The 14,072-nt window shown below is 48.0% G+C and overlaps 1 protein-coding gene and 1 long non-coding RNA gene across 3 annotated transcripts in view; one reads left to right on the top strand and one right to left on the bottom strand.

Annotated features, from left to right (window-relative positions):
* LOC119966557 overlaps positions 1-6,806 on the top strand; it is a 99,383-nt gene extending 92,577 nt beyond the window's left edge. The window contains exon 5 of the long non-coding RNA XR_005460795.1: positions 6,609-6,806. This is a non-coding gene — a long non-coding RNA (uncharacterized LOC119966557). The remainder of the gene's footprint in view (positions 1-6,608) is intronic.
* Positions 6,807-10,722: 3,916 nt separating this feature from the next.
* LOC119966559 (NEDD8 ultimate buster 1-like) overlaps positions 10,723-14,072 on the bottom strand; it is a 40,436-nt gene continuing 37,086 nt past the window's right edge. Inside the window, exons 15-16 of one of the 2 annotated variants that reach the window (XM_038798452.1) lie at positions 13,731-13,775; positions 10,723-13,138 (exon numbers count right to left, since the gene is read on the bottom strand). In XM_038798452.1, coding sequence (XP_038654380.1) covers positions 12,975-13,138; positions 13,731-13,775 — 209 coding nt within the window. In that variant the 3' untranslated portion in view covers positions 10,723-12,974. The remainder of the gene's footprint in view (positions 13,139-13,730; positions 13,776-14,072) is intronic. The other variant, XM_038798453.1, reaches the window with a different exon arrangement.

Below are 14,072 nucleotides of genomic sequence, written 5' to 3' on the forward strand. Positions count from 1 at the left end.
CCCCCCCGGTACACAGTATTCAATCCGCGAGGCCATTCAGCAGTGATATCGGGAGGTAGGACCCATACTGCTCCGGGTCCTTATCCTTCTTCAAAATTGAAGATATCGAGGCCTGCGATAACGTGGGGGATCCCGCCCTTCTCCATCACCTCATTAAATTTCCTTACCAGTAGGGGCCCCACGTCTCCCAAAAACGTTTGATAAAATTCTACTGGGAAGCCATCTGGGCTCGGGGCCTTCCCTGCCTGCATCGCCCCTCCCCCATACCCTCCATCACCTCCACTAGTCCAATTGATGCTGCCAACCCCTCTACCAAGTCCTCCCCCACCTTGGGGAACTCCAAGGAATCACCGCATTTCCTCCCCCCTGGCCGGGCTCCGGTTCATAAAGCCTCCTGTAAAACTCCTCAAATACCCCATCCACTCCCACCGGGTCCAGTATTACTCTACCCCTCCTATCCAATTTCCCTCGCTACCTCCTGCTTCCTGAGTTGGAGGGGCAGCATCCTACTCGCCTTCTCCCTGTACTCATACACTGCCCCCCTTGCCTCCGCAACTGCCCCGCTGCCTTCCCCGTGGGTACCAGCCCAAACTCCACCTGGAGCTTCTGCCTCTCCTTCAACAATCCTGCCTCTAGGAATACTTCCAGTCCACCTGCAGAATCTCGTCCACCGACCTTGTCATCTCTGCTCGCTCCTCCTTCTGTCTATACGCCCGGATCCCTAACCACTGCCTTGAATGCCTCCCAGAGCGTGGCGGCCAAGACCTCACCTGTATCATTTAGTTCCACATACCCCCAGATGGCAGCACTCATGCGCTCGCATAACTCCTTGTCCAGCCTCCATTGTGGGCGCTGCTCCCCCCCCCCCCCCCCCCCCCCCAATCCCTCCCCCCTGCCGGTCCACTTGCAAGTCCATCCAGTGCGACACGTGGTCTGACACCATGATCGGCAAGTACCCCGAGTCGACAATCCCCGCCAATAATGTGTTGCCCACCTCAAAAAAAGTCAATCCGAGAGTACATCCCGTTAAAGCCCCCCCCCCCCCCCCCCCCCCCCCCTCCAGAATCAACCGGTGCTAGTCCAGGTCTGGGATCTTCCCCAATACCCTCCTCAAACTCCACATCAACCTAATTTGGGACATAAACATTAACCCAAACCACCGGCATCCCCTCCAGCTTCCCACTCGCCATCACAAACCTTCCCCCCCACCCCCCTGAATTTGCTACTATATTCCCCACTTCAAAAGCCACCCGTTTATTTACCCGCACTGCCACCCTCCGTGTCTTCATGCCTAATCCAGAATGGAAGACCTTTTTTTAATAAATATTTTATTGAGGTATTTATGGTTTTATGAAAAAAAAATATAACAACAACAGAAGAAACAAATACAAATAGAAACATAATGCAAAAGCCGTCTTCCTCCCTCACAGGTCCCACCTTTTCAAACACCAGAATGGAAGATTTACCCTACCCACCCTTTCCTTAACCTGTCTGATCCCCGAGCATCAAGTGTGTTTCGCCTTCATGCTCCTCATGTGCGTGAAGACACTCGACCGTTTAATTGGCCCATTCAGCCCCTTCACACTCCAGGTGACCAGCTTGGTCAGAGGACACCCTGTCCCCTTCCCTGCCGATCAACCATATCCCCTCTTGGGCCAGCCCTGGCCCATGCCACGCGACCCTCCAGGCCTATCCTCGGATGCCCACCGTCACCATTCCTTCCCATATAACGGCACAACAACAACACCTTTGTCAGCAGTCGACCCCTCCACCCCTTCGCCTGAACATAACAACAACCCCACTCACACTCAACGCAACAAAACATCTCGAAGGAGAAACGTTCGCCAACAACCAAGAAAAGAGAAAAAAGATACAAGAAAATATAGACAGAAAAAGCACCCAAAAAGCAAACACCTTCTTACCCCTCCTCCATAGTCCAATGTCCTTCTCCTGCCAGTCTTTTGTCTCTTAAAAACTCCATCGCCTCCTCTGATGTTCCAAAACAATGTCCTTGGCTATTAAAAGTTACCCAGAGGTGAGCGGTTACAACATCCCAAACATCACCCCCTTTTTAAAGAGGGCAGCCTTCACCCGATTAAACCCGGCTCTCCTCTTCGGTAGATCCACGCCCAGGTCCTGGTAAACCCGGAGCTCAATCCCCTACCAGGTGCATCTCTTTATCTGCCTCTCCCTTCTTCTCCTTGGCCAGGGACTGGTGAAGATGCACCACCATTGCCCTCATCAGCGCCCCATGTGCTCGGCTGACCTCCAGGGGCCGGTCAAAGGCCCCCTCCCCCTATCAACTTCTCCAGCATCTTTGCTACAAACGTGCCAGCACCCCTTCCCTCAATGCCTTCCCGCGATTCTCAAATTCTGCCTCCGGGAGCGATTCTCCAGGTCCTCCCCCTTCTCCTTTAACCACTTCTGGGTCTCTCGCATCAGACCCAGTTCAGCCACCAATGAGGCTTCTCGTCGTTCTCCCTCACCTCCTCCTCCACTTCCCGAATAACCTGGCCCTGGGACTCCAGCCTCTGCTCCACACGGTCAATTTCTGCTTTCAAAGGGCAGCACGGTGGCCTAGTGGTTAGCACAGCTGCCTCACAGCGCTGAGGTCCCAGGTTCGATCCCGGCTCTGGGTCACTGTCCGTGTGGAGCTTGCACATTCTCCCCGTGTTTGTGTGGATTTCACCCCCACAACCCAAAAATGTGCAGAGTAGGTGGATTGGCCGCGCTAAATTGCCCCCTTAATTGGAAAAAATAATTGGGTAATTTAAATTTATATTAAAAATTTTTTTTTAAAAATCTGCTTTCAATGGCTCCATCTCCTTGGCTGGATCTTCTTGGGCCTCCCTCCTCTGTCGGTTAAGCGTCTCATTCGAGAAGTCCACCAGTTGCTCCGTCGACCACAGGGCAGGCAGGAGTGGCCCTTTACCCTCCGCCATCTTGACCTGTGGAACACAAAGATTCTCTTGCTCCAACTGCTCCCTTCTACTCGACCCACTTCTGGTCCGTGGATCCATCCACCAGCCCCACCAGCGAAGTTCAACGTTCCCAGTCACCCCCGCACCTTTTTTCCACAAAACATCCACCTTACGAACGGGGAAAAAGTCTGAAAAAAACAGCCTCGAGCGGGAGCTGCCAAATGTGTGACACTCACTCCATGTTCCCGACTGCAAGTCGGTATAAAATCCTTCTAATTAAAATCTTGATGTTCCTAATTATTAATTTCTAACACGAGGATCCTCAGTTGTGTCTGCCCTAACAAGGACGGAAAACTAATATTTATGAATCAGGTAGTGAGGCCAGCAACGATATTCAACGTTAATTGGTCCACTTAACAAGGCCCCACGGGCTTCTCACCGCAAATGAAGACTCATCAGCAATTGGCCGGGACCGCGCTCGCCAGCCCCCCCAAGGTTGAGCAGCACTTTAGCTGCACTTGCCCAGCCAACCCCAGCCAGCTCGCAACAATGGCTCCTAGGAGACCGGCCCCAAGATTCGGGGATGCAGACCTGGTGACGATCCTAGATGCGGTCAAGGTCAGGAGGGATGACCTGTTCCCCCCCCCCCCCCCCCCCGAGGGTCCCGGAAGGTAAACCACAGGGCAGCCAGTGCTACCTGACCAGGAGGACTGGCCTCCATTGCTGGAAAAAAGGTCAATGACCTACACCGGGCAGCTTGGTGAGTTGACACCAACCACCCCGCCCCTCCCCCACCCGAGACCTTTCCGCCCCTACACGACCATCCGCCCCGCAACTCTTCATGCGATCCCCAACCCTCGCTTCACACCCCCCCCCCTCCACCACTGTGAACCACGCATGTGGCTATCAATCCCCTCTCTGTGTCTCCGCAGGAGAAGCTCTCCCACAATCACTGGGAGAGGGGTCCAAACTGGGGGCGGGTGCTGGACTTAAGAATCCTCACCAGCTTCAAGGAACGGGCCCTGGAGGTGTCTGGGGTGGATGAGCACAGGGCGGTCACCAATGCCGAGGTTGGCAGCAGCCCCAGAGGTGAGGAACCACTGGGACCCACCTGCAGGACCTGTCAACGTGAGTTGTTATTGCCTTACTGACTGACCCCCCCCCTCCCCCCCTCCCCCCCCTCCCACTGACCACATGTCCATTCTCCTGTAGGTCCTCCAGCCGACGGCACCGGCTCATCCCGGGTGGCCCCCTCTCCAGTCTCCCAGGAGACCACCTCGGAGGAGGTCTGAGGAAGACACAATCGCTGCTTCACAGCTGTCATCCCCGCCCTCCACCAGCGTACAGGTACTTAGGAGGGGGGGGGGCCCAGGGGAGGGGGGGACATTTGTCAGGCTTCTGGAGCACAATCAAGTGAGTACCACACAGCTGCTGATGCACATCAGGTGGAGGCAGGAACCCCCCAGGTGAGACAGCAGTCGGAGGGCTGCTGAATCACAGGACCCAGCTGGGTCCCAGCTGGATGCTGAGATGTGGTACAAAGTTACCCGGAGCTGATGGAGATGTTAGGGTGTGGCCGGGACATTCAGATGGAGATGTCAGTGACACTCTAGCAGGGAACTATAGGCCAGTTAGTTTAACATCTATTATTGACAAGATGCTGGAGTCAATAATCAAAGAGGAAATAGCTGACTATTTAGCAAAGCTGAATAAAATCAAACCTAATCAACATGGTTTTACGAAAGGTAAATCAGGCTTAACAAATTTGCCCAAATTTGCTCTTTGAGGATGTAACAAGAAGAGTAGATAGAGGGGAACCTGTAGATGTAGTGATTTCCAAAAGGCATTTGACAAGGTGCCACGTAAGAGGCTGGTGCATAAAGTAAAAACCCATAGAATTGTAGGAAGTGTTCATGAGATGTGGGCCTCGTTGGCTGGGTCAACATTTATTACCCAACCCTGAGGGTATTTATGAGTCAACCACATTGCTGTGGGTCTGGAGTCACATGGAGGGCAGACGGTAAGGACAACAGATTTCTTTTGCTAAAGGACATTAGTGAACCAGATGGTGTTTTATCACAATCAACAATCATTTCATGGTCATTAATAGACTTTTATTTCCAGACTTGTATTGAATACAAATTTCACCATCTGCCCTGGTGGGATTTGAACTCGGGACCAGAGCATTACCCTGGGCCTCTGGATTATTAGTCCAGTGACAATACCACTACCTGGAGAGCTGGAATAAATGGGTCCTTTTCAGAGTGGAAAAAGGTAACTAGTGGAGTACCACAGGGATTAGTTCTAGGCCTGCAATTGTTCATTATTTACCTAATGACCTAGAGGAACATAGACCGTAAGGTTTCCAAATTTGCCAATGATACGAAAATAGGTGGAAGGACATGTTGTGATGAGGATATAGTGATTCTGCAACGGGATATAGATTGGGCGACTGGCAAATGAAATTTAACGTGGGGAAGTGTGAGTCATGCACTTTGGTCAGAGGAATCAAAAGGCAGATTATTATCTATATGGAGAAAGATTGCAGGTGAGTGAAGTACAGAGGAAGTTCTAGTGCATGAATCACAAAAAGCGAGGAGGGAGGTGCAACAAGTAGTTAAGAAGGCAAATGACATTTTGGTCTTTATTGCAAAGGGTGGAGTTTAAAAATGGGGAGGTTTTGTTGCAATTGTACAGGGTGTTGGTGAGGCCTCACCTGGAATACTGCCCACAGTTTTGGTCCCATTACCGAAAAGAAATAGTAACATTGGAGGCAGTGCAAAGGGGATTCACCAGGCTAATTCCTGGGATGAGTGTGTTGTCCTATCAAGGGAGATTAAGTAATCTGGGTCTATTCTTTGGAGTTCAGAAGTGAGGGGTGACCTTATTCAACATATAAGATCCTGGGGGGTCTTGACAGGGTATAGATGGCGAGACGTTTTCACTAGTGGGAGAGTCTCAACAAGGAGACATAGTTACAAAATAAAAGGCTGGTCATTTAAAACTGAGGTACGTAGGAATTTCTTCTCACAGAGGGTGGTGAATCTCTGGAATTCTCTGCCCTGGACGGTGGTGGAAGCTGGATCAGTAGATGCATTTGAAGTGGAGGTGGATAAATATTTGATAGATCGAGGAATAGAGGGATATGGGGAAATGGCATGGAAAAGGAGCTGAGGCCGGGATAGATCAGCCATGATCGTGCTGAATGGCGTTGAAGACCTGAAAAGGCAACCGAAGATTGGTCCCACAGACCAGTGGGGCAAAGGTACAATTTTGGGACAGTGGTGTTTTGTTTGGTACGGCTAAAGATCTAAAATTATGCTTGGAAGGTGAAGCTGGACTGTACTCAGGTATCCAGGGGAAAAGACTCAAATGGAGATTGCGAGGTGGTTCGTTGGAGAGAATTCCAAGGTAAGATCTTGAAATGTGGAGATTGGAAATCCTCACCAGAAAGATGAAGTTTCAGTGAGATTAGTTCACTCACAATGTGACAAATATCTGGGTGGGTTGCGGAGAAATCCATAGAATAGGTTTTGGTGGTATCTGTCATCTACTGTGTGGTGTATCTGACCACAGTTCACCTATTCATTCATATATACCTCATAAATGTTTGTGTATACAATATATATATATATTGTAAATTGTTTTACCTTTCTTAACTTGTAATGGTTATTTTTGTTTGTTCAGAATCTATGGAATCTTGTGGTTTTATTCAACCAAGAAAGCACAACAGCGCCTTTACTTCCTCAGGAAACTAAGGAAATTCGGCATGTCCACACTGACTCTGACCAACGTTTACAGATGCACCATAGAAAGCATCCTATTGGGCTGCATCACAGCCTGGTATGGTAACTGCTCGGCCCAAGACCACAAGAAACTTCAGAGAGTCGTGAACACAGCCCAGTCCACGATCCTGCCTCCCATCCATTGTCTCTATCCACACCTCCCGCTGCCTGGCGAAAGTGGGCAGCATAATCAAAGATCCCTCCCACCCAGCTTACTCAGTGTTCCAACTTTTTCCATCGGGCAGGAGATACAGAAGTCTGAGAACACGCACAAACAGATTCAACAACAGCTTCTTCCCTGCTGTTACCAGACTCCTAAACGACCTCTTATGGACTGCCCTGATTAATTCTACAGTCCTGCATGCTTCACTCGATGCCAGTGTGTTTGAATTTACATTGTGTACCTTGTGTTGCCCTATTCTGTATCTTCCTTTCATGTACTAAATGATCTGTTTGAGCTGCTCGCAGAAAAATACTTTTCACTGTACCTCAGTACACGTGACAATAAACAAATCCAAATTAAGACTTCTGTACTCTGTGGATTGACTTTTTTAATTTTGTACAGGGCTCTACTGACGGGGTAGTGGACACGGGGCATTCGGCGATCACAATCTCGGATCATGCCCCGCACTGTGTTGATCTACAGGTTAGGAAGGAGTATAGCCAGCGCCCACACTGGAGGTTGGACGTGGGACTTTTAGCTGATGAAGAGGTGTGTGGGGCAGCTGAGGAAATGTATTCAGAACTACCTGGAAGTTACTGACACGGGTGAAGTTTCGGCGGCGGTGGTCTGGGAGGCATTGAAGGCGGTAGTTAGAGGAGAGCTGATTTCGATACGGGCCCACAGGGAGAAGGCAGACAGAGCAAAGGCGGCCCGACAGAAGGAGATATTGCAGGTCGACAGGAGGTATGCGGAGACCCCAGAGGCAGGGCTTCTAAGGGAGCGACAGAGGCTACTGGCAGAGTTCTGTCTGTTAACTACAGGGAAGGTGGTGGAGCAGCAGAGGAAGGCGAGGGGGGCGATTTATGAGCACGGAGAGAAGGCCAGCAGAATGCTTGCACAGCAGCTTAGAAAGAGGGAGGCAGCCAGGGAGATAGGGAAAGTAAAGGACGGGGATGAGGACCTGGTCGGAGATTCAGCAGGGGTTAATAAGGCTTTCAAGGAGTTTTACAGCAGATTGCACGAGTCGGAACCCCCCAGCTGGGCCGGAGGGAATGAGGCACTTTGTGGGGTGGGGGAGGGGGGGGGGGCGCGGAAGAGAGGGGGAGCTGATGTTCGCGAAGGTGGACTGGGGGGGGGGGTTGGTAGAAGGTCTGGGGGCCTTGATCAGGTTGGAGGAAATAGCAGAGGGTCTGAATTTCAGGCTATGCAGTCGGGTAAAGCCCGGGGCCGGACGGGTACGCAGTGGAGTTTTATAAAAAGTTCTCTGGGATATTGGGTTTGTTGTTGATGAGGACATTCGATGAGGTCAGGGAGCATGGGGTGCTTCCCCGGACGATGTCACAGGCCACTATCGCATTGGTCCTGAAGCGGGACAAGGACCCAGGGCTACGCGGGTCCTATAGGCCAATATCCCTACTAAATGTGGGCGCCAAATTATTGGCCAAAATCTTGTCCTCTAGGTTTGAAGACTGCATTCCGGACGTGATCGATGAGGACCAGACGGGATTTGTTAAGGGTAGGCAGTTGGCAGCCAATGTCAGAAGGTTGTTAAATGTGATTATGATGCCCCAGAAGGTAGGGACATGGAGGTAGTGGTCGCAATGGACTCAGGGGCTGTTTAGCACAGGGCTAAATCGCTGGCTTTGAAAGCAGACCAAGGCAGAGGCTAGTAGCACGGTTCAATTCCCGTAACAGCCTCCCTGAACAGGCACTGGAATGTGGCGACTAGGGGCTTTTCACAGTAACTTCATTTGAAGCCTACTTGTGACAATAAGCGATTTTCATTTCATTTCATTTCAGAGGAGGCATTTGATCAGGTAGAATGGGAATATCTGTGGGAGGTACTGGGGCGTTTTGGATTTGGGTGGGGCTTCATTGACTGGATCAGGCTGCTGAATCAGGCTGCTGTTGCGAGCAAACGGACAAATAGTTCAACATCGGACTATTTCAGGCTGCATCGGGGACGAGACAGGGATGCCCCCTCTCCCCGCTGTTGTTCCCATTGGCCAGAGCCGCTGGCAATTGCGCTGGGAGCCTCAAGGGGTTAGTCCGGGGAGGGGTGGAACACAGTCTCACTATACGCAGACGACCTGCTCCTATATGTTTCGGACCCACTAGAAAGGATGGAAGAAATTATGAGGATTCTGGGTGAATTTGGCCGGTTTTCAGGTTATAAACTGAATCTGGGGAAAAGTGAGATGTTCGCGATCCAGGCAAGGGGACAGGAGAGACGATTGGGGGAGCTGCCGTTTAAGGTGGTTGGGGCAAGCTTTCGGTACCTAGGCATTCAGGTGGCACGGGAATGGGAACAGCTACACAAGCTAAATTTGGCCCGATTCGTAGACCAAATGAAGGACGATTTCCGAAGGTGGGACGCGATCCCGTTGTCACTGGCTGGGAGAGTGCACACAGTGAAAATGACGGTCTTCCTGAGATTCCTGTTTGTGTTTCAGTGTCTCCCCATCTTTATTCCACGGTCCTTCTTTAAATGGGTCAATAAGGTGATCACAAGCTTTGTATAGGCGGGTAAAAAAGGGGATGCAGGAGCGGGGAGGGGGCTGGCACTCCCGAACTTTAGTAATTATTACTGGGCAGCAAATATAGCCGTGATTAGGAAGTGGGTGGTGGGGTCGGTGTGGAGGCAGCACTAGTTTGGGGGCATCGGTAACAGCACCTCTGCCGTTCCCACCGGCACAGTACTTTAGGGTTCCGAAAGAGGTAGCTGCAGAAATTGTGGCTGTGCGAATTTAGCTCATATTCTCGGGAGCTTAGATGAATGAGAGACAGTCTCATCGAAACCTATAATATTCTGAGGGGATAAGAAAGATAATTTCTGGGGTAGGATTTGGAAGCAAGTAACTGACGGGGAAGAAATTAACTGGCGGGCAAGGGGAATTCATGTTACACAGCAATGAAGAAGATTACGAGTGAGGAGACGGTAATGAACATTCCAAAAATGTGATTACGTGTTTGCAGCTCAATTGTCAATGGAGTCTCAAGTCTGTTATTCAGAAAATTAGTGGGAGGCACAGTTGATTTTGCTCGAGTAAATTGCTTTTGGGGGGGGGGGGGGGTTTAGCTCTGAAACACAAGAGAAGAGAATTATGGTTTAAATTATGAATTATGGTTTAAAAAAGCTGAACACAAGAACAGTATCATGATCTGCATATGGAGGAAAAAGCAGATACGAGCTTCACATATATAACGTCAGCTGGTTAACAGCTGGCATATGAACTGAAACGGAAAACTGTTTGTGACATTCCGAAACTTTGTGATACACGCCAAGCCTTAAGGCAGCCAAAATTAACACAACACTTCTGCTGCAGCTCGAGTCCTTTCCACGTGCCTTTCTCTATACAGACAGCCGAAATGACCTTCCCCCCCCCCCCCCCCTACCATTCAAATCAAATCTCATCATTCTTTCCATCCCCATCAAACTTTCCATTCCAATGAAAATACGTTTTACCAAGTTTCTTTGCCACGACTCTCTTTTCACTTGTTGAAAGCACGTCTAACCTCTGTTTTCTTTTTTTTTTTTAAGGCCACCTAAAACTCAATGCTGGACTGTGGACCGTCAGCAGAGGAAACTTTGAATCAGCTGCTGGACAACAGATCCAGTCCCTGGGGTCTGATGCCATCCATTCCTGCTATGCTGGGACAGTCAACTTTTTAGTTTATCGACTCAGACTTCTGCAATCTTGCTTAGGAGCCAGCTAGGGATTGGAAACTGCTCGCACACTATATTTAGCTATAACTATATCTAGTAACCCTTTAAGAGGGTTACTAATGTTGTAGCTATTCCAGATAGCAAATACTCCAATTCATGTACACACACACACACACAGACAAAGCATTCAGTACACAGTATCATTTTATTTGAGTATTATAGACTGCTTAAAAACTACAACTCTCAAGAAGCACGACTTCAAGAACAGAGAGAGGCAATAATTCACTTCACAAGTGGCAACAAAATTTTTTTTGCCAGAATTGGGAAGTAATAAATTAACAGAAAAAAGAAAAAAGGAGAAAGGGGGGAGGATCAGGACCTCCTGACAAAGCCCAGCCACTTTAATTCAGAAATGGACTTGGGCGGTCAGGATGAGGGGAAAGTACAACCAGGCTGCAAAAATAAAAATCTGATCTTTTGAAGAAGAGTTTGAAAAATACAGATTCAAATTGCTGCATTCTCCCAATCTATTCGGTTAAAAAACATCCAATTAAGCAAAATGTGCGAACGGGGTTCTGGAATAAATGCTGGCTTGGTCAGCAGGGAAAAATCCCCCGTTCTTAAAATACTGCCACTTCACTAGGGAAGGCCAACAAGGCCTTGGCTTAAGGTCACATCTGAAAGATGGCACCTCTGACCACATCAGTCTGGATTCTGTGCTCGAGTCTCTGCTGTGTGGCTTGAACCGTTTGACGGAGGCACCAAAGGTGTCACCACCAAGTAGTATTTTTACAAATGAACCTGGGGATGAATTCCCATGTTCTAGAGCTCCAAAGTAATGCCCCCCCCCTCTGTGCCCATAAGCAGCACTCAGCAAGTGGGTGGAGAAATAAAAACAGGATTAAATCAGCTAGGTTCAGTTCAATTCATTACAGCACATTTCACTTTATAAAATAATCTGTCAGTGTTATTGCTGAAAACAATTGGCTCTGTACACAAGTTTCATAAGACAAAATACATTTTTCAAAAATAGGGTTGTGTATGCTTTCTATTTAAATTTATACATTCTTCTTACTGAATTTAAAGGTCATTCCTATTTTCACATTTTTAAATTTCCAACAATTTGCAGCAGCCCCTTTCAAAGTCAGCATCCAGTTAATTTTAAGCACCCATTATGGTTTTAGCATCAGCATTTAATATCAGTCATCAATAAAGAGCCCCAGGTTTGACATTTTGGAGAAATCAGTGGGAGGCACTACTGACTTTCCTGGAGCAAATTGCTTTGGAGTTTTGTCCTGAAGCACAGGAGGTGAAGGGGTTTGTGCTTTCTAAAAAAAAACATTGCTGAAGACATGAACAGCATCATAATCGGAATACTGAAGGAAAGGCTAATGCAAGCCTTCGAACAAGTGTGCTTCGTCATGGGTACGGTCACATAGATTTCTGGTTCAACAGGTACAAGGTGGTCAACCTCAGTATGTTGAGTGAGAACACTACTTTGCAGATCTTCAAAGCCATTAATTCTCACTCAGGCAAGGCTTCAGTTTGAGGTCGGACAACTATTGCTAGTACACCTACATTGTCTCTGGCCTCAAATCCAATCCCCCGTCCAATTTTTAATTGAATGAATTCTAAGTATTGGCGCTCAAATAGAGGTCATCCCCTCTTATGTTTTCAATGGCGTCTCTGTAGTCAGACCCAATGCTGGCTGGTACACAAAGCCAGGTGTGGGATTGAGAGCCACTAAAGAACTGCTACCAGAAAGCAGGCAAACAGCTTCTAATACCGATATTCTCTGCAATTTGAAATCAGTATTGGGGGAAAGACAGAAAATATTGCCCATTGAGCCTAGGTTGAAATTAATAATCACAATTTAAGACCATTGCACGAGTAGGCAAATGCTTGGTGATGCAATCAAGCAGCTTCAAGGAGACATACTTGGCAGAATTCTCTGTTTGACTGACAAGTCCATAAAACTCAATCAGTACAGGTTTTCCCGACGCCACTGAACTTTCCAACCAGAATTTACATTTCAGTAAATGTGAAACCAAAACCCAGAGAAACCAAGTAACCGTCACCTCCTTGTCAAACACAACTGTCCAGCATTACTAGCAGTCAAATTTGGATCTGCTGTTTACTGCAACAGCAGCATCAATTTTGGTCACGCGAGTTGGTAAAGTGAATCTCGGAGTTTACTGCAAAGATGCAAGAGCAACACATCCTCATTGCTAACATTGGAACTAAAAACGGATTTTGGTTTTCAGAAAAGGATGCCACGGCTTCAGGTTTTAATTAAAAAATATTTTGCCAATTAAATCATTAACAGAAAGTTAAAAACAAAGTGGATGAACCATTAAAAAGTAAAAAAGGCAAATTTTCTAGACAGAGGCACAAATCAGTGAATGGGTTTTAGAACTGGCTCCTTCACTGCTCACGAATTACGAAGTAGATTGTTGTGGCCCTTGTAGCCAAGTCTTGTACTTGATAATGACATCCCTCTCTTCCTCCAGGGTCATGTCAAGGTAGTCCTCTTCATGTTCTGGGATATCTGCCAAAACCTCTTCCACAATTTCACGCTCCCTTTGTTTTTCTTCCGAGGACTCTTCAGGGGCAAGCACAAAAAAAAGAGCAATATTTTTAAGTATCGAGACCGTGTCACAGCTTTCTTTATTTTCTGGCTGAAATTTAAAGCTTCTCAAATTTTGCAATACGTTAAAAACAAATATAGCTCACGTGATATTAAACATTTCCTGGGCCTAATCAGTAGTCACTGCTAGATTTTGTATTTATGTAGTTCTGCATTTATGTCTTGGCTGTGACAGTCCTACATCAGGGTGGAAGAGACTTACAGTCACCCACAAACCCCATCATAGACCAGAAACCAAAGCGAATCAGCCATATAAATACTGCTGTGGTTACAAGAGCAGGTCAGGGGTTGGGAATTCTGAAATGACCAACACCCTCTGAATATCCAAAGCCTATAGTGCCCACCCTCTACAAAGCACAAAGTCAAGGGTGTGATGGAATATTCTCCATTTGTCTGGACGAGCACCGCTCCAACGACGCTCAACACTATCCAAGACCAAGCAATTTGCTTGATTGCCACTTTATCCACCATGTTTAACATTCACTCCCACCACCACTAGCACACAGCAGCAGCAGTTAGTACTACAAGATGCACTGCAGCAACTCACCAAAGCTCCTTCGACAGCGCCTTCCAAACGCACGACCTCTACCACCTAGAAGGACAAGGGCAAGAGATACATGGGAAAACCACCACCTGCAAGTTCCCCTCAAGTCACACACCATCCTGACTTGGAAATATCACTGTTCCTTCACTGTCACTGGATCAAAACCTGGAACTTAACCCCTAACAGCACTCTGGATGTGGACTGTAGCAGTTCACCATCACCTGCTTTAGGCAGTTATGGGTCGACAAATATTGGCCCTGCCAGTTACTCACATATTGCAAGAATGAGTATTTAAAAAACAAAAACAAATTGGGATTGCTCAACTGAAGGAATTTGAAAGTACTG

The sequence above is a fragment of the Scyliorhinus canicula genome, chromosome 5, assembly GCF_902713615.1.
Source record: "Scyliorhinus canicula chromosome 5, sScyCan1.1, whole genome shotgun sequence".
NCBI lineage: Eukaryota > Metazoa > Chordata > Chondrichthyes > Carcharhiniformes > Scyliorhinidae > Scyliorhinus > Scyliorhinus canicula.